This window comes from Euprymna scolopes, chromosome 15, assembly GCF_053919585.1.
Source record: "Euprymna scolopes isolate OS-2025 chromosome 15, ASM5391958v1, whole genome shotgun sequence".
NCBI lineage: Eukaryota > Metazoa > Mollusca > Cephalopoda > Sepiida > Sepiolidae > Euprymna > Euprymna scolopes.
In genome coordinates this window covers 65,097,207-65,118,493 of record NC_136496.1, presented here as the reverse complement: position 1 = coordinate 65,118,493, position 21,287 = coordinate 65,097,207, and the positions used below count along the sequence as shown (strand labels likewise).

At 34.9% G+C, this 21,287-nt stretch overlaps 1 protein-coding gene across 1 annotated transcript in view; it reads right to left on the bottom strand.

The window, feature by feature from the left end:
• Positions 1 to 6,259, bottom strand: part of LOC145293847 (haloacid dehalogenase-like hydrolase domain-containing 5) — a 47,650-nt gene extending 41,391 nt beyond the window's left edge. The window contains exon 1 of the mRNA XM_080140528.1: positions 6,085 to 6,259. Within this exon, the coding sequence (XP_079996654.1) occupies positions 6,085 to 6,151 (67 nt within the window). The 5' untranslated portion in view covers positions 6,152 to 6,259. The remainder of the gene's footprint in view (positions 1 to 6,084) is intronic.
• Between the last annotated feature and the right edge of the window lie 15,028 nt (positions 6,260 to 21,287).

Below are 21,287 nucleotides of genomic sequence, written 5' to 3'. Positions count from 1 at the left end.
AACCTTGAAATTAATATATATATTAATATATATGTATATATTTATGTATATATATATATATATATATATATATATATATATATATATATATATATATATACACACATATGCATATATATATTTATATATATACATTTATATATATACACACATATATATACATTTATATATGTACATATATATGTACATATATATATACATATATATATAGTAGTAAGTTATGAAAATATATATGGCAATTAAGCTACACAGAATATTCCGTGTTTCATTCTCGTGAGAATTTTCTAGGCTTATGCGTAAAATTGTGGTTGTAGCGCGTTTATATATATGCACATGCTATTGAGTTTTTTGTTAGCCAATCAGCTTTCTAGTTGCGACTCAATAGCAGGTGCGTATATATAAACACGCTACAACCACAACTTTTCGCATAAGCCTGACGAATTCTCACGAGAATGAAACTCGGAATATTCTGTGTAGCTTAAATTGCCATATATATTTTCATAACTTACTACCTAGCTCTACCTATGTATCGAGCACTGTTGAAGTAAATACCGAAAAATTTATGCATAAAATTATATCTTCGTATATTAATTTATATGATTAAATGAAGTAATTATATATATATGTGTGTGTGTGTGTGTGTGTGTGTGTGATGTCGCCAAGCTAATAAAAAAATCTTGATTCCAGTAAAGCAACTGTCCCTGACGGCATTGCAATTATAGTGCTGAAAAAGTTTCAACTAAAACTAGCTCCCATATTTACAAAGCTGTTTAAGCGTTGTCTTACGGAGAACTGCTTCCAACACCACAGAAAGCCTCATCAGCATGTCCCATATTTAAGAATTCTGGTGATAGGTAAGACTCCTGTGCGTCATGAGTAAGTTGCTGGAATCTGTGTTAAATTAACAAGAGCAACTGCTCTTGACATATCAAAGGCCTTTGATAGGGCATGATATGAAGGTCCACTCCACAAGATCTCCATCTACGGTATAGCTGGAAATGTCTCAATATTTAAATAATTTCTCTCTGATAGGTTCATAAGAGTAATGGTCGATGAGCAGAAATCAGAAGCTCACAGTATTAATTCTGGGGTCCCTCAGAGATTCATCTTAGATCCAAGTCTCTTCCTGATCTACATCAATGATCTTCCCAATCACATCCTAAGATCATTCGTAGGCATTTATGCTGATGACACTACCATCTATGGCAGCACATCAAAGGCCGTAAATGATCAAGTTCTCTCTGATTCTCTCTTCTCTGATCTTGAACACGTGATACAATGGGGAAAGAGGTGACTGGTTAATTTTCATGCATCTAAAATCGAGCTTCTCTCTTTACATCGTCAACGCTCTGATCCCCGTCTGGAATCAATTGAAATAAATGGCCCTCGTCTTGGGGAGGCTCCATGTTTTGACAAGCTTCTGGGTCTGACTTTTACTCCTGATACATCAAATCCGTTGCCATAATCGCTGGAGAAATGGTGGGATTATTCGATCGCTCCAGAAGATATCTCACTGCAGTTCTCTACCTGTATTCGAGTCAAGTACGTTCAAGGGTGAAGTACTGCTGCCGCATCTGGGCAGGATATGCTAGAAGTATTTTATCCTGCTTTGACAGAGTTCAAAATAGACTTTGTAGCCTAGTGGGGGATGCCCTTTTCTTTTATCTGTAACCTCTTTCCCACAGAAGAGACATTGTGAGCATATCTTTGCTTGATTGTTATTTTCATGGCAAGTGTTCGTCTGAGCTCCAATCTATGGTTACCCCCTCGCCAAACATTTACATAAAACACTCGTCTAGCTGAAACCATTACCAACAATTTCCCTCACTGTTTATCTGTGCCTAAATCTAAATGTAGATTATATGAACTCCACTGCGTTTCCCTGCTATCCAGCTGACTACAATATGGTTGTCTTCAAGTCCATATAAATAAAAAACTAGACAAAACACGGCTAGAAACTCGCTCAATATATGTTACCGTGACATAGGCTGACTTATATTCGGAGAGTTTTTACAGTATTTTGCATATTTTTTTGTTTTGTTTTTGTTTTTAACTCCCTTTCCCAAACTTACCGTTTCAAAGACAGAGTCGGGCGGCAAACACTAAAAACATGTCCAGTTAGGTAGAAAAGTAAATTATCTTGCCTTTGATAACATTTACTTATATATTTGTTTTCTGACAACTTTTTCGAATCTATGTGTACAGTAATACAAACACAATTGTTTTTAAACACTATTACAATGTTGCAACAATTATTTATTTTCGTAAATTTATTGTTATAATTATGCTTTAAAGTTGTCGTTTTTTTATCCTTATAAAATAAAATATTATTTATTTTTATTTTATTTTTGTTCTTGGTAAGATAGAGTCGATAGATCGATTTCTTTTTAACTATTTTGTTTTAAGTAAAAACAACGGTACTTGATTGGCATGTCAAAAATAGTAATATGTTACAAAAGATACGAAAATTCATCGAGTAGAAAATTATTTATAGTTAAAAGTAATTTTTACGGAAAATTGTGGGGAAAATTGCATTTTCCCCGCATGTAAACACCTTGAGGATTGTGAATACAGGAGGGTATACTTATCTCCCTTTTTTATTTTAATGGCGACATTTTGTTTTAGCAGACAGCGACAGATTTTTTTTTTTTTTACTAAAACTCAAATAACCGCATGAATATTCGAAATTTTTGGATATATTACTATTTTCGACATGATAATTAAGTAAGTACTGTTGACTTAAACGCATGTATTTAAAAAAATCGATGTGTCGATCAGCACCTTTTATTTTATTTTTATCTGTTTTTTTATCATCAAGAAACATTTTTCATGGTTAACTTAAAAAAAGAAGAAGAAAAAAATAACTAGTGTTCTTGTTCTTTATTTTCATGGCGTTATCTGCTTACGTTTTAATGTTGGGGTTGTTTTGAAAATGCTTCCCACGCGTTTTCATAGACGCAACAGCGCAAACACGTCTTTTCGTTCCGCACTGGCGTTCGCTTTAGCAACATTCTGAAAACAACGCCACGAGACATAAATTCCTTTTTATTTTAGTTGGGAGAGGAATACATTTTGAAACAAAAATACAATAACGTGAGGTTTTAGTGCTGGTGGTATGAGGACATGTGGTTCTTCATACACGCATGATGGGCGTACATGAACGCAACTCAACAATAATACACTAATCTGGCTAATTGAAGTATATAATATTGGTTTTGTTTAGTGGCCGGTTTAAAATTATAATTAAAGAAACTTAATATTTCTACGCTTTCGTATACTCTCTCAGCTTGAAATCTAAGGTACCATGTTTTTCTGAACATTTGTAATATTATAAATAAATATTACGGTTTTATTATTAAATAACCACCATTTTGTTGGAATGTGTCCTCCAAATAAAACAAGGAATATATATATATATATATATATATATATATATATATATATATATATATATATGTGTGTGTGTGTGTGTGTGTGTGTGTGTGTGTGTGTGTGTGTGTGTGTATAAAATAAAAATTACAATTAAATAATATATATACATATATATATATATGTATACGTATATATGTATATATATGTATATATATAGATATGTATATATATATATATAGTAACTTATAAAAATATATATAGCAATTAAGCTACCTAGCTCTACCTATGTATTGAGCACTGTTGAAGAAAATACTTAAAGTTTACGCATAAAGTAATACTTTCGTATATTAATTTATGTGATTAAATGAAGTAGTTATATATATATATATTATATATATATATATATATATATTATATATATATATATATAAGTGATGGGACGATTTCAATATTTTTCCAGATCCCGATACAATTACCGATTCTGTACTAAATTTCCGATTCCGATACAATTACCGATTCCTTTTCTTTATAAATCTCCAAATATTTAACTATAAAATTGTTATTTTGGGTTTGTATTAAATCCACAGAGGTAGAAAAAGTGGTCAAAAAGTAAAAAGTATAACAAATAAATATCATCAAAGGCAAAATACATTACTCTACTACCCATATTGAAAAGTTTTTAGTGTTTTTACTCACTTTAAAACGTTTAACCATTTCGAAAATCATACAGTTTATCGATAGTTGCGAACAAGAGAAATGGCAGCGAGTTGACTGTTAAATACGTAAAGTTTTGAAAAATGGGCTAAAATTTTAAAAAATTATACAAAATACTGTTAGAAACCCATATGTTACTTCTGATGAAAAGCATTTAGCTTCGAAATGTCGTGGCTTAAGGAGTTTTTTTTTTCTCTTAAATTTCCCCTTAATTTTTTCTTATTGTTCTGATGATATAATAAAGTTATATATATAATGTTTTTTTTTTCCTCATCTTTCATTTAATATTATTGTTTTTTGCTCCCTTTGATAGTGTTGAGCTTTTTGATAAGTTTTGATTTGCATAAGATTTACTCCTTGATAACACAATTATTTATGGAAAGTTATTTAAGATATTTTTCATGGTGGAATTGTACTCCTAAAACAAATATAAACAGTATTTCGCAGATGGAGGTGGGCGCTAATCTATCTAGGAAGAGACCTTTCCATTCCTCGTTGGCGGTATTCGTTTTTTTTTGTTTTTTTTTTATAGAGTAATGCGAGATTGAATACATGTTCCACAACTACCTACTTGCCTGTGCCAGCGAGAGATGCGACGTAATGAAACTTCAATAGCAACGCTGAAATTGATATGCATTCCTAAAGACAAATAGCTCACACATTTTCAGTGTGTGTGTTTCAGTGTAGGTCAAAGTGTAGTATCTGTTGTCCTCGGTCGGGGGGAGGGAGATATCTTTTCACTGGGGCAATTTTTGATTTTGTCTTATTCAGATTAAGATTAGTTTAATTTGATCAAGGGCGGGAAGAGGGAGGGCTTGATATCCCTCATGTAACAAAAAAAAAAAAAAAAAAAAAAACGACATTGTGTCCAACTTTACTCTTGAGTACATATAAGTAAATATACATCTAAATTTCCGCTAAATTTATCGTTGGAGCTTTGAAATAGGTACAGTCTCGTTTCAGGTGATTTAAAAACGAAACAAAATTCATAAAAACTTTATATTTTTGTTTAAATTTATTATCGAAAAAACAACAACAAATATATGTTTTTTTTCTGATTATCATCTTTAAAGTGAGCTTTTCGTGTTTTTGATTTGCTGCTTTTCTCATGATTCTTGTTCACCTTTCATTATTTTGTTTTGTTTCAGAATACTTTGTCATTTTTTTTTTTAAATTAATATTTGATCGTCTCTGAAGAGCAGCCAAATAAACCAAAGATGTTTTTTTCGTTATGTATTGCGAAACGCGTGTAAGACGGTAAATAAGAAAATATATTTATTGCCCCCACCACCCAATAAATAAATAAAATAAAAATATGATTGTGGACTGATTCAACAACGACAACAACAATAACAATAAAAGAATGACCAAATTAGACTAAACTTTGTTGAAAAAATAATTGCAACTATATTAAATCGTTTTGGGTATTTCTGGGGAATAGGCATTCAGAGGATTTCCGTACTGACTAAGCTCAATGTATTGACGTAGGATATTTAATCAGTTCCCAAAATAACTCGAACAGTCTGCGATTCGAAAACCTCGAAGAAAAATAAATAAATAAATAAATAAATAATAAAAAAAGCAGACCACACTAAGCAAGTGAAATGGTTTTTAACCCATTCAAAAATAAAAACAAAGAAAAAAAGATGAACGTAACTTTAATATCGTAAATTGCTTCGACCATTTCCGTGACTAATTCAGCAGTCTCCATCGATACTCAGGACTGATTTCCTACGTATGAAAATCCTTTGGATACTCAATCCCTTTTTTTTTTTTTAATTTATTATAAATGTGCGCCTTTTTTTCTTTTTTCTTTTTTTTTTTTTTTTTACTTTATTATATTGTATACGTGAAATTATTATTAAGAAAAAAAAATGAAAACAAAGAATTTAGAAAAAGGTTTCTTTGATTAAGAAAAACGGGAACAATTTTAGTCCCGTATTTTTGGTTTTATTTATTTATTTATTTTACACACAAATGAAAGAAAGAAATACTTACAGAGACGTTTCAGGCTGTTTAAATTGTTGACATTATTAGCGTTGACGTTTAACGCTAATTCTTTCATGTTTTCGTTATTTGGTAACTGAGTTTCGGAAAAGTTGCGGTGTATTGATAGTAGGTTTGAAATTCGTATTTGAGTAAAATACGGGCCCGTCGGTCGTTTATATACGCCAGTGGGTTGTTTACAACGAGCACATGGCAGCCACTTGACGTCATGGAAACTTCTGTTTATGATTGGCCGAAAAAGTGCAAGCGATGAACCCAGCCCCACAGCGAATGGACGGCGACTGTTGTTGATCATTGCATAAAATAAAAACTTCTTTTTCTTTTACCCCCTTTCCTCGCGCTTTCTGGGTTGATTACGATGAACTTAAAAACAAAACATATACTATGAAAATAATGCTCGATTCAAATATTGACGTTTCTTTTATATTGTAGTTAACAAGAATTCCTAAGATGACCTTCGTCTGCAGCGCAACCAGAAACAATATGTTCTTCTAAGAAAAAAAAAATTAAACATTACTTGTTATATATTATATAAAGAACTTTTGTCTGTGCGTGTGTATTAAGCTAAAAGTCATAAACTACACCAGAAATACCCGCTGGCGCTAAGCATATATATTCTTTTTCAGCATTGTTTCGCACAGAGTATAAACACAAAATCGGTACTTGAACAGTTTAATCAAGACATTAAAAAAATGAAAATATCGAAAAAAGTTTAAATTGTACGTATCCGTTATGGAATGAAGTTCTCCGAAATTAAAATTTCACTTAATTTCACGTAGTTTTTCTTTTTCTTTTTCTTTCTTTCTTTTTTTTTTTTTTTTTTTTAGGAAGAAAAGCTAGTATTAAAGATGGGGGAGTAAGTGTCAACGCTTTAAACTGAGTTATCTCCCCGTGGCATGTTAAAAAAATCCCAACTTGCTGTCATAAAAACGTGTTTTTCCGCTGTAAAAAAAAAAAAAAAAAAAAAAAAAAACCTACTCGACCAAATTAACTAAATTTTTTTTGGGAGGGGGGATCTTCAGTCCAAAACGGATACGTACAATATAACCTTTTTTTCGATATTTTCATTTTTTAATGTCTTGATTAAACTGTACAAGTGACACAAAATCCACCTAAGTAAAAAAAAAAAAACAAAAAAACAAATACAGTAAAATCTTTACGAATGTGCATACCCATCACGAAACAAAAATGTCATTCAAAAAAAACACGTACATTGATCAATACGTTTCTGTTCATATAGAAAATTATTCTTCATTTTTAAGCTTTTTAACGATTAATAAAAAATATAGCTTATTTTGATCTCTATTTCTGGAGAGGTTGTTAAGTGGAAAGTAACCAATGATGACTTTTAAATAATGCGGAGCGAGATACAGTTCTCGGTTCCTCATAAAATTTGATTTTCTTAGTTAAAGAAAAAAAAACTACTGAATAAATTTATGTAATTTTTGGAATGTGGCATTTTTGTTTTCATAAATATATTTCTGTGTTTTGGGTTTTTTTTTTTTTTTTTTAATAAGTTGATACATACGTTTTTTATCAGATTCACCAGAAACAAAATTAATTGGTAGATGGTTAGGTTGGCATTTCAAACGGTTTTTTCATCGATTTTTACCTGAAACTAAAATATACTTTATTGACTGCAGTCGGGATAACGTTGCCCCACTTCCCACGATTATTTTTTTTATAAATATTTTTGTACATAAAATATTTTTAAACAAATTGGGAATGGCTTCAGTAGGATCAAATCATAGAGTGAATGAGGTATTTTGGTGAGAAGGTTAAGTCAAAAGAGAATTGACAAATTGGATGACCAATGATCACCCACACACAAAACGATTAGAACGTAATGCCTAAGACAGCAAATGGACTCTTTTGACATATGTAGAAACAGATTGTATCAATTGTATCAAAATGAATTCTTCGATATTTGTAGAGACATAGTTAAAGTTGTAATGCTTTTTTATCTAAATAAAATACTTTCTTTGACTCCCAATAAAGTTTTAAATTGTCGTATTTAAATGTAGTTTTTGAATGAAGTATTTGAATGCAGTTTTTGAATATACGATTTGGACGTAGTATTTGAACGTAGTCTTTTGATGTAGTATTTTGATGTAGCATTTGAATATAGTCTTTGAACGTAGTATTTGAACATAGTATTTGAACGTAGGGTTTCAATGTAAGCTTTTAATTTATTCTTTAAATGTAGTATTTGTACGTAGTATTTAAATGTAGTATTTTAACGTAGTCTTTGAACGTAGTATTTGAATGTAATATTTGAATATATTCGTTGAATATAGTATGTGAATATAGTATTTGAATGTAGTATTTTGATGTAGTCTTTGAACATATTATTTGAATGTAATTTTTGAACGTATTATTTCAATGTAGTCTTTTAAGTTATTGTTTAAATATAGTATTTGAACGTAGTATTTGATGTAGTCTTTGAACGTAATATCTAAATATAGTCTTTTAATCTAGTAATTTAATGTCGTATTTAAACGTAGTATTTGAATGTCGTATTTGAACATAGTATTTGAATGTAGTCATTGAATCTAGTAGTTGAACATAGTATTTGAATGTAGTCTTTGAATGTATTAAGAAGTTGTATTATTTAAGCGTATTAATTAAATCTAGTCTTTGAATGTAGTATTTGAATGTAATATTGGAATAGAGTATTTGAACGTAGTGTTTGTAATTTAGCCTTTGAATGTAGTTTTTGAATGTAGGTTTTGAATGTAGTATTTGAATGTAGTATTTGAATGGCGTGGTGTCTAATTTGTTTTTATGTAATATTTTTATATATAGTTCTGCAAATAAATATTTTAAAGGTTCTCTTCTTTGTCGGAGAATGGAAAATCTTTTTATACTGGAGAGATGTAGATAAAGAGAATAGGGTAGGGATGGTAGAGGAGAATAAAAGTGATAGACGAGGGAAAGAAGGGTAGAAGGTGGGAGAGCGAGAGCAAGGGAGATGAAGGGGACGGGAGAGAAGACAGACGGAGGCGGGCAAGGGAACGGGATGTACAGATAGATAGATAGATAGATAGATAGATAGATAGATAGATAGATAGATAGATATAAGTAGAGAGAGTAAATTTTAAAAGGAAGATGTACATATATTTTTTTAAAAACCTTTTGGGGTAGACATTTCGAATGATTTTTCATCGATTTTAGCCTGAAACTAAAATATACTTTATTGGCAGCGGCCGGGGTAACGTTGCCCAACTTCTCATGATACATTTTTTATGAATATTTGTGTACATAAAATATTTTTTAAAACTAAATAGAAATCACCTAAGTAAGATCGAGCCATAGAGTGAATGCGGTATTTTGGTGAGAGAGTCTAATATAGGTTAAGTCAAAAAGTAATTGACAAATTGTATGACCACACACACAAAACGATTAGAACTTAGTGCCTCAGACAACAAATAAACTTTTTTGACATATTTAGAAATAGATTGTATAAATTGCATCAAATGAATTCTCCAATATTTGTAGAAACATAGTTATAATTGTAATGCTTTTTATCTAAATAAAATACTTTCTTTGGCTACAGATAAAGATTAAAGTTTAGTATCTAAATGTAGTATTTAAATGTAGTATTTAAATGTAGTATTTGAATGTAGTATTTGGACGTAGTATTTAAATGTAGTATTTGAGCGTAGTATTTAAATATAGTATTTGAACGTAGTATTTGAGTGTAGTATTTGAACATAGTATTTAAACGTAGTATTTAAATGCAGTATTTGAACGTAATATTTAAATGTAGTATTTGAACGCAATATTTAAATGTAGTATTTGAACGTAGTATACAAATGTAGTATTTAAATGTAGTATTTGAAAGTAGTATTTAAATGTAGTATTTGAATGTAGTATTTAAATGTAGTATTTGAACGTAGTATTTAAATGTAGTATTTGAACGTAGTATTTAAATGTAGTATTTGAACGTAGTATTTAAATGTAGTATTTTAATGTAATATTTGAACGTAGTATTTAAATGTTGTATTCGAACGTAGTATTTGAACGTAGTCTTTGAATGTATTATTTGATTGTAGTATTTAAATGTCGTATTTGAATATAGTTTTGAATGTGGTATTTGAATGGTCTTGTGTCTAATTTGTTGTTGATGTAACATTCTTATGTATAGTTCTGCAAATAAATAATTTAAAGTTTAGTATTTATTTTCTCTTTTGTCGGAGAATGGGAAATCCTTTTTGGCTGGAGAGAGGCAGTTAGAGATACGTAGGTAGGGATGGAAGAGGAGAATGAGAGTGATAGAAAAAAGGGACAGGGAGAGAAGGGTAGAGGATTGGAGAGCGAGAGCAATGGTTATAAAGGGAACGGGAGAGAGGGGAATAACAAAAGAACGGGGTGGAGAGAGAGAGAGAGAGAGAGAGAGAGAGAGAGAGAGAGAGGATAAATAAAAGTAGAGAGAGAATTGTTTTAAAAGGAATGCGTACATATTTTTTTTAACTCTTCTGTTTTGTTGCTCATGCTCCCAGGCAACCTCAGATCACTACGGTAGTCGCTAAATGATTTTAATCGATAATTCAAGCGTTTGTTTAATATATATATATATATATATATATATATATATATATATATATATATATATATATATATATATATATATATATATTAATTTTCATACGGAAAAGCATGAATTTATTATATGAGAATAAAATTAAAATATATAAAATTTAAACGCGAGAAATATCTCATTTACCCTTGATTGGTATTAAAGTCTGGTCCCAGTGTTTAGATTAAAACTTTATTAATTCCAGAGTGACGAAGGTGTAAGTTCCGATCTTATTTTGCTAGAAGCCATCCCCTGGGTACGCTTTAGAATGTGCGCTGGGCGGAGAAAGAGGAACAAAGGAACAATCAAAAAAGGTTCGTTTTATATGTATATAGAAAGTTTTATATGTACATAGAAAGTTTTATATGTACACAGAAAGTTTTATATGTACATAGATATTTATTTTATATTTACATAGATATTTATTTTATATGTACATAGAAAGTTTTATATGTACATAGAAAGTTTTATATGTACATAGATATTTATTTTATATGTACATAGAAAGTTTTATATGTACATAGATATTTATTTTATATGTACATAGAAAGTTTTATATGTACATAGAAAGTTTTATATGTACACAGAAAGTTTTATATGTACATAGATATTTATTTTATATGTACATAGAAAGTTTTATATGTACATAGATATTTATTTTATATGCACATAGAAAGTTTTATATGTACATAGAATGTTTTATATGCACATAGAAAGTTTTATATGCACATAGAAAGTTTTATATGTACATAAATATTTATTTTATATGTACATAGAAAGTTTTATACGTAGATATAAAGTTTTATATGTACATAGAAAGTTTTATATGCACATATAAAGTTTTATATGTACATAGAAAGTTTTATATAACATAGAAAGTTTTATACGTACATAGATATTTATTTTATATGTACATAGAAAGTTTTATACGTACATATAAAGTTTTATATGCACATAGAAAGTTTTATATGTACATAGAAAGTTTTATATGTACATAGAAAGTTTTATATGCACATATAAAGTTTTATATTACATAGAAAGTTTTATATTACATAGAAAGTTTTATATGTACATAGAAAGTTTTATATGTACATAGAAAGTTTTATATGTACATAGAAAGTTTTATATTACATAGAAAGTTTTATATTACATAGAAAGTTTTATACGTACATAGAAAGTTTTATATGTACATAGAAAGTTTTATATGTACATAGAAAGTTTTATATGTACATAGAAAGTTTTATATTACATAGAAAGTTTTATACGTACATAGAAAGTTTTATATGTACATAGAAAGTTTTATATTACATAGAAAGTTTTATACGTACATATAAAGTTTTATATTACATAGAAAGTTTTATATTACATAGAAAGTTTTATATTACATAGAAAGTTTTATACGTACATAGAAAGTTTTATACGTACATAGAAAGTTTTATACGTACATAGAAAGTTTTATATTACATAGAAAGTTTTATATGTACATAGAAAGTTTTATATGTACATAGAAAGTTTTATATTACATAGAAAGTTTTATATTACATAGAAAGTTTTATACGTACATAGAAAGTTTTATACGTACATAGAAAGTTTTATACGTACATAGAAAGTTTTATATTACATAGAAAGTTTTATATGTACATAGAAAGTTTTATACGTACATAGAAAGTTTTATATTACATAGAAAGTTTTATATTACATAGAAAGTTTTATATTACATAGAAAGTTTTATATTACATAGAAAGTTTTATATGTACATAGAAAGTTTTATATGTACATAGAAAGTTTTATATGTACATAGAAAGTTTTATATTACATAGAAAGTTTTATATTACATAGAAAGTTTTATATGTACATAGAAAGTTTTATATGTACATAGAAAGTTTTATATGTACATAGAAAGTTTTATATTACATAGAAAGTTTTATACGTACATAGAAAGTTTTATATTACATAGAAAGTTTTATATGTACATAGAAAGTTTTATATTACATAGAAAGTTTTATACGTACATAGAAAGTTTTATATTACATAGAAAGTTTTATATGTACATAGAAAGTTTTATACGTACATAGAAAGTTTTATATTACATAGAAAGTTTTATATTACATAGAAAGTTTTATATTACATAGAAAGTTTTATATTACATAGAAAGTTTTATATGTACATAGAAAGTTTTATATGTACATAGAAAGTTTTATATGTACATAGAAAGTTTTATATTACATAGAAAGTTTTATATGTACATAGAAAGTTTTATATGTACATAGAAAGTTTTATATGTACATAGAAAGTTTTATATGTACATAGAAAGTTTTATATGTACATAGAAAGTTTTATATTACATAGAAAGTTTTATATTACATAGAAAGTTTTATATGTACATAGAAAGTTTTATATGTACATAGAAAGTTTTATATGTACATAGAAAGTTTTATACGTACATAGAAAGTTTTATATTACATAGAAAGTTTTATATGTACATAGAAAGTTTTATATTACATAGAAAGTTTTATATTACATAGAAAGTTTTATATTACATAGAAAGTTTTATATGTACATAGAAAGTTTTATACGTACATAGAAAGTTTTATATTTCATAGAAAGTTTTATATTACATAGAAAGTTTTATACGTACATAGAAGCTAATTGCTACTATTAACATTCCTAAGTTTTAAAACTTTTTCATGATTTACTTCATTTATTTTTTTACATGTGTCAGCGCATCTCAACAAGAGACTATTTGTTGGTCAATCGGTTTGTCATGTCTAAGTTTGAAACACCATTTTCGTTGGTCTGTAACCTTGAATTACGATTTTTGACAGTCTGTCACATCTAACTTTTTTGCGGTTTAAAACGTTTAAGTTCGGAATATTATTTTAGTCAGCCTGTCATGCTTGAGTTTGAAACTATTTTCTTCTGACAGTCTCGCTTAAGTTAGATATATCATTTTCGTCAATCTACCATGCTAAAGTTTGTAATATTTTTTTTTTCGTCAAACTGTCATGGTAAAGTTTGAAATTTCATTTTCGTTAATCTGTCATGATAAAAATTTAAAATACTATTTTCGTCAATCTGTAATGCTATGAGTTTGAAATGCAATTTTGTCGATATGTCTTACTAAAGTTTGAAATATCGTTTTCGTCATAATGTCATGAGAAAGTCTAAAATATCTTTTTGTCAATCTGTCATGCTAAAGTTTAAAATACCATTTTCATCAATCTGTCGTGCTGATATTGACATAGAATTTTCGATAATCCGTCATGCTAAAAGTTTAAAATATCATTTTTGTCAATCTGTCATGCTAAAGTTTAAAATACCATTTTCGTCAATCTGTCGTGTTGATATTGACATAGAATTTTCGATAATCCGTCATGCTAAAAGTTTAAAATATCATTTTTGTCAATCTGTCATGATAAAGTTTAAAATACCATTTTCGTCAATCTGTCATGCTGATATTGACATAGAATTTTCGATAATCCGTCATGCTAAAAGTTTAAAATATCATTTTTGTCAATCTGTCGTACCAAAGTTTAAAATAGCATTTTCGTTAATCTGTAATACTAAAGTTTGAAATATATATTTATCAATATGTCATACAACAATTTGAAATACCATTTTTGTCAATCTGCCATTCTAAAGTTTAAAATAGCATTTTCGTTAATCTGTAATACTAAAGTTTGAAATATATATTTATCAATATGTCATACAACAATTTGAAATACCATTTTTGTCAATCTGCATTCTAAAGTCTAAAATAGCATTTTCGTTAATCTGTCATACTAAAGTTTGAAATATATATTTATCAATATGTCATACAACAATTTGAAATACCATTTTTTGTCAATCTGCCATTCTAAAGCTTAAAATAGCATTTTCGTTAATCTGTAATACTAAAGTTTGAAATATATATTTATCAATATGTCATACAACAATTTGAAATACCATTTTTGTCAATCTGCCATTCTAAAGTCTAAAATAGCATTTTCGTTAATCTGTAATACTAAAGTTTGAAATATATATTTATCAATATGTCATACAACAATTTGAAATACCATTTTTGTCAATCTGCCATTCTAAAGTTTAAAATAGCATTTTTGTTAATCTGTCATACTAAAGTTTGAAATATATATTTATCAATATGTCATACAACAATTTGAAATACCATTTTTGTCAATCTGCCATTCTAAAGTTTAAAATAGCATTTTCGTTAATCTGTAATACTAAAGTTTGAAATATATATTTATCAATATGTCATACAACAATTTGAAATACCATTTTTGTCAATCTGCCATTCTAAAGTCTAAAATAGCATTTTCGTTAATCTGTAATACTAAAGTTTTAAATATATATTTATCAATATGTCATACAACAATTTGAAATACCATTTTTGTCAATCTGCCATTCTAAAGTTTAAAATAGCATTTTCGTTAATCTGTCATACTAAAGTTTGAAATAACATTTAGCATGACAGATTAACGAAAACGGTCATCCAAACGTTTGCATGAACGTTTGAATGACGGTTTTCGTTAATCTGTCATGCTAAAGTTTGAAATACTATTTTCGTCAATCTGTCATGCAAAATTTGTAAATATCGTTTCAATTAATCTGTCATGCTAAAGTCTTAAATACCGTTTTCGTGAATCTGCCAAGCTAAAGTTTAAAATAAACTAATAGTTCTTTGTTTTTGTTGTTTGTGAAAATAAAGTTTGTGTTTTTTCTATGTTGCTTGAAAACGGTAATTGTTATTTGTACCTATTTAACTATGCCTCCACATGGGACAGAGTTAGACACCAGGGTCGTTTTTTTAACGTGGAAAAAAGGTACAAAAATAAAAAATTGTCTCAGTCGTGAAGGACAGATCCTCCACCGAAAGAGAACAAGAAATGGAAGTGCAGCATCTGAAGAACAGATTTTATTTAGTCGTTACGGCCCCGACCTTGGCATTATCTACTGCCAAGGCCTTATTAGGGGTCCGTAACAACTTAGGCACCAGGGCCAGTAGGGGGAAGTGGGGAAAAATAGGGGTCTTTGCTGGTCCTAGGCTAGACTTGCGTTTGATAGCAAGTACTTTATTAAGTAAAACCTATACTAGAGTTTCTATCACGCACTATTTGCATAACCGCCTTACATTCTTACCAGGACCTACTTAAAATAACAGCTCCCCAGCTTATCGGGATGGCGGGCGACATTCACGCTGAAAAGATTTTAAAACAAATATGTACAGGAACAAAACAAAACTTATTTATATACAAAATAAAGTTTTTTTTTTTTTTTTTTTTTTTTAATGGGGGTGGAATGATGGGGAGGGGGGCAAACTAGAAAACACCCAAAAAGAAAGAAAAAGAAAGCAAATAAACAAAATGCCTATGGGGGCAGGTTAGTAAGGGACCCTCCCTACCTAATAGCTGGTCTGTCATTGTGAAACGCCCACTGTCTTCCGCTCCTCTCCCCCGGGGGGAAGAGGTGAAAGCAAGCAGGTCGTTCCCTAGAGGGGAGTGGAGGACCTAAGGGTATGTGTGAAAAATAACTTGGGGTTGGGGTAAACCGGGGTGGATGGCGTCTTCCAAGAAAAAAGTGCGTAATGGGCAAAAATAGGCCGGGGACAAAATAAACAAGTGGACTGGGCATCTTTGGAAGCTCTCTTAGTGCCAATCTAACGAAAAAATAAAAGACTACGGGAACAGGATAACATGCATACTACCCTAGTCTAGGCCCTAATAAAGCATAAGCTATCCACTCTTGGTGGTTAAACACCTACCTAGCCTACTCCTACCCATCGTATAAGGTTGACCTTATATTACTTTACATAAGGGGCTGGGTTCCGAGAAAACCAAACCTCAGCACCTTAGGAACAATACCACTAGGGTGGAAACACTAACTCGAACCTGGCTCCTCGTCGGATGCACAAACTAGTGTTGTGCACCCATCTCCTATCAAAGTCGATGCGGGGCAATCTTTTCCAATCACATCTGATTTTTATTTTAAGTTGATGCTTAAAATAAAGGACCAGATCCTGATCGGAAGCAGATTGCCCCTCATAGACAATGCTCAGACGTGTAACCCACGTCACTAACCTAGCTACAGCCAGTATCGCCAGAAACACCGCCCGTTTCTCCCTGATAAACGGCGGGTCCACATTGTCAACCACGTACGCCAAATCAAGTGGCACCGACCGCTCGGGGTCGATGCGAGCCGTTACCCCTTCGACATACCTCCAGAGACTCCGCACCCCGCTGCAAAGAAAGAACGCGTGTTCACGCGTTTCGTCCTCGTTCTCATCGTTGCAGCGTGGGCACGGGGGAAAATAATAATCGGGATCCCGGAAATCCCTGGCAAGTCGGTCGAAGAGAGGCAACGCATCCCGGATTAGCCTCCACGTTACCGAAAATTCTGAATTATTAATGTAGCTACTGGCGGGCGCCCAACTCCAAAGCGAGAGAACCTCCCCCCTCGACAGATGTAGCCGCTCCACCAGCGGATCGTTCGCGGTACCCTCCACTAACTCCTCATATAGCCTCCACCTAGGCCGTGCAAGGTCATTGGACCCCGGCAATGCCCTAAGGGCGGCTCGGCATTCGGTCAGGAAGCGCCCTTCCCCCGCTGGTCGACGGCGACCTTCGGCGGCGGGGTTGGTTAATAGCCGTGGGAAAGCGCGCTGCACGGCCGGAACCCAGGGTGCCTCCTCTATCAGTGTCCGACTCAGGAACGCCAGTCTTTCTGCGTGTTGATGGCTGCGCAGATCAGGCATCCCCAAGCCTCCCTCGCTAAGCTTCTGCGTACAGACCTGTCTACGGACATACGGCTTTCCTCCCTTCCAGAGCAGTTTGAAAAGGAGTCGCTCTAAAGCCTTACAGCGGTCCGCAGGCAGGGGAAGAACAGATAAACGGTAAAGGATCAACGGAAACACGTAAGTGGCGCATGCCTCCGCACGACCCTTCAAGGACAATCTCCTCCGAATCCAAGTCACGACAGACGATTCGACCTTAGTCTGTACCTCCGACCAATTCTTGTCCAGCTGGAGATCCGGCCCGAACCACACACCGAGGATCTTAACCGGGCCATCAGTCCAGCCGAACGCACCTGGAAGCGAGTTTACCCCGGTCCAGGCCGACGGACTTGCTGCGATTGATCACGGCCCCTGTGACAACTTCGTACTCAGCGATCGCCTCTATCACCGCTTTGATGTCGTTACGACTGGCTGCGAAAACGGTGACGTCATCGGCGTACGCGGACACCCTGGCAAATCGGCGGCCAGGTAGAGCAATGCCGCGTAGGACTGGTCTCGCCGCCTCGTCCCTTAATTTGCGAAGGAAGGGCTCCAACGCCAGGACATAGAGCAGAGGCGACAGCGGACAGCCCTGCCGCACCGACCGGGAGACCCCAAAGGACTCCGACAACCTACCATTGACTTGCACCACCACCGCGGGGTCACGATACAGGGCGGAGATCCACTTGCGGAAGTCCGGACCAAAGCCGGCGGCCTCCACAACAGCCCTCAGGAACCCATGGTCCACCCTATCGAACGCCTTGGACTGATCTAAATTGATCAGCGCGGCTTCTGTGTCGTCTTCTAACCCCTCTATTATCGTGCGCACCAAGTGCAGATTGTTTTGAATTGTTCGACCCTTCACAGCGTAGTTCTGATCCGGTTCGACCAACTCGTCGATAACAACCTGCAGTCGGTTTGCAAGAATACGGGCCAAAATCTTAAAATCTGCGTTAAGCAGAGTTATGGGCCTATAATCATCTAAGTTCCCCCCACCATGTTGGTTTCCCTTCGTCAGAAGCGTGACCACTCCTTTGGTTACCTGCCTCGGGATCGAGTCCTGGGCAAACCAGTGGTTAAACACGCCCGTCAAAAGGGGCACAAACATGGGCGACAGCCTCAAGTACAGTTCGTAGGGCAAACCATCGAGCCCCGGAGATTTGTTGTGGCCAACCTGCTTCAACGCAGTAATGACCTCACGCTCCGTAACCACCCCCTCGCAACTAGCCGCTCGGGCCGCAGTAAGGCGGGGCGAGCCAGCTAAATAGCTGCCAAACTCCTGGCCGCGGAGTCTGGGTAGTTTGGTGAAGCGCTCCTCCAAATGTTGCCGAAACCCATTGCAGATCTCCCGCGTCGACACGAGAGAACGTCCTTCCAGGTTTTTCACCTCCCGAATGTACCCATCCGAGCCGCGTCTTAAAGCGGCCCCACGCTCAACAGCGTCAACGTTCACGGCTTCGTTGGAGACTCTATTTAACCTAGCCCTAACTACTTGACCTTCATATCGCTCGCTAGCCAAGCGACTGAGGTCCCCCTTAATTAGTGCTAGATCTAGGGAATCCCCCCCTGCCACCGCCCGGGTCAATCTATCCTCTAGGTGCTTTTTGGTCCGAGCCCTAGTTAAAGCGAGGCTTTGGCTATATTGGACACAAAAATGCCTAATGGTCACCTTAAGATTAACCCACCACCTACTCCCGGTAACCGCCCCCACTAACTCCCTCTGAATTAGTGTCGTCAGCTGCTCCCGGAAGTCCACCGACTCCAACAAGGAGGCGTTCATCTTCCAGTAGCCAGCCAACCTAGGCCTATTACCTAACTTCAAACGGGCCAACACAAGTTTGTGGTCCGAATGCCCTAACCAGTGGAACGTGGGACAAGATAGAAAATCTACGTCGCCCCTTCTAATTAACATCCTGTCCAAGTATGTACTTGGACTGGCGGCCGCACTAGTATGCCACGTCCACATCTCCCTCCCGGGGTGATCCAGACGGAACCTGTCGACCAGATCGCACGAGGCCATCAGGTCAGACAGGCTGCTTTCACACCTACCCGTCCCTCTAGGCCCCCCGACCTTATCTAACTTGGGGTCCAGGATGGCATTCCAGTCCCCCATTAAAACTACTCGCTCCGGACCCGAAGAGAGAAACCCCTCCACCCGCCGAAAAAAGGAAACCCTCTCGCTTTGGATGTTGGGCGCATAAACTGCCATGATCCGGAATGCGCTGCTGCTAACGGCAACATCGACCACGACCAGCCTCCCATGAGCGTCCGCATGAACAAGTGTAACCGTCGCAGATAGGGTGCGACTTACTAGCACAGAAACCCCCCGGCTCTGGAGACTGCCATATGCTGAGTAAACATCAAAATCGTTCACCAGCACATCGCAGTCCCCAGCCCCAACAAAGTGGGTCTCCTGTATTGCAGCTATGTCTACCTCAAGGGCCATGAGGTCCCTCAGCACGCGAGCAGCCTTGCTTCGAGACCTCATGCCCCTCGCATTTAAGCTAGCCAGGTTCAAGGCCATGTTTCCCTAACTAGAAGTATTCCTCAACTAAGGGTCTAAAGTCCTCGGGAGTGAGGACGTCGAAGGCCTGACCAAGACTGCCCGTGAGCAGGTCGGACGTAAGCCGTCCGTCTCGAGCCAGGCCCCCCACGTCCAAGGGGAACGTCATTTTCAGTGCCCTATAGAGGGAGGGGTGAACATAAAGCGGGACCCTCCCCTCGCATTGGGTATTAATCTTACTTAGTGAAGGGTGCTCCCCGTCTACTAGTTTGAGGCCTTTAAACGCTGTTTTTGCCTCCTCCACCATTCTCCAGAGCGCCTTCGCTCTACCTCCCCTATTCACTCGGACGAATGTAATTAATGACGGAGCGTCCGGAAAGTTTCTTGGGTCAGTGACCTCCTTTTTGTCGACCTTTGAGAGGCTTTCTAGTTCTTTCAGGTACCTCCTCTGCCTTCCGTTGAGGTCACTGACCGTGTTGCTGATGTCGGCTTCACAAACTCTTTCCCCGGGCCAGAAAGGGAACTTTCTGGTTTTTTCCGCTCTTACTGCCGACTTTTCTTCTACTTTCTTTCCCGGGGCTTCTTTCTCTGCCGTCATTTCAACTGGTTCGGGTGTTTCGACAGGTTCTGGCGTTTCTGCTGGAGCCTCCGAACGCTCCGTTTCGCTTGCTGGTGTGGTGAATAGGGGAGGGGTTGGCTGAACATCCTCTTGGGGGGGTTGGTTTTTTGGAGATTCAGTAGGCTGTTCTTTCTTTTCTCTTTTTTCTTGCTGTTTGTCATCCCCACCGTCGCTCTCTGATTCGGATGACCTGCTACTGATCTTTCTCTTTGTAGCCGTTACTGTAGGTCTTGTTTCTGCTCGTGGAGCCGGTTCCACCTTTCTCCCCTTCTTTGATACCACCGTACTCCATTTTGTAGTGGTATCTACCTCCATCGGGGGCTCCTTCGTCTGGCTCTGAGCTGGTCCTTGTTTACTGGTCTCTGCTGTTTTCCTTTGAGGGCAGAATCTGGCCACGTGCCCTGGTTTTTGGCATTGCCAACATTGTGGTCTTCTGCCCTCCACGATGACCACCATGGACCAACCCTCGCATGTCAATTGGGCGGGAATTTCATGGAACTCCTTCCTTGACAGCCGCATCAGAAATTTATATTCCCCTGTTTTGATATTACGGGGGCCCTTCACCGCTTCCACCTCCTCGACCTCCCCGTACTGGGACATGATGGCCCCCAGCTGGTCTTCTTCTAAGAAACAGGGGACTCCCGAAATTGTCACCGCTGTTCTCCTTTTTGACAAATATTCTGGTCTGATGCGGATGTCCCGCCATGTGAGATCCCCTCTTGCC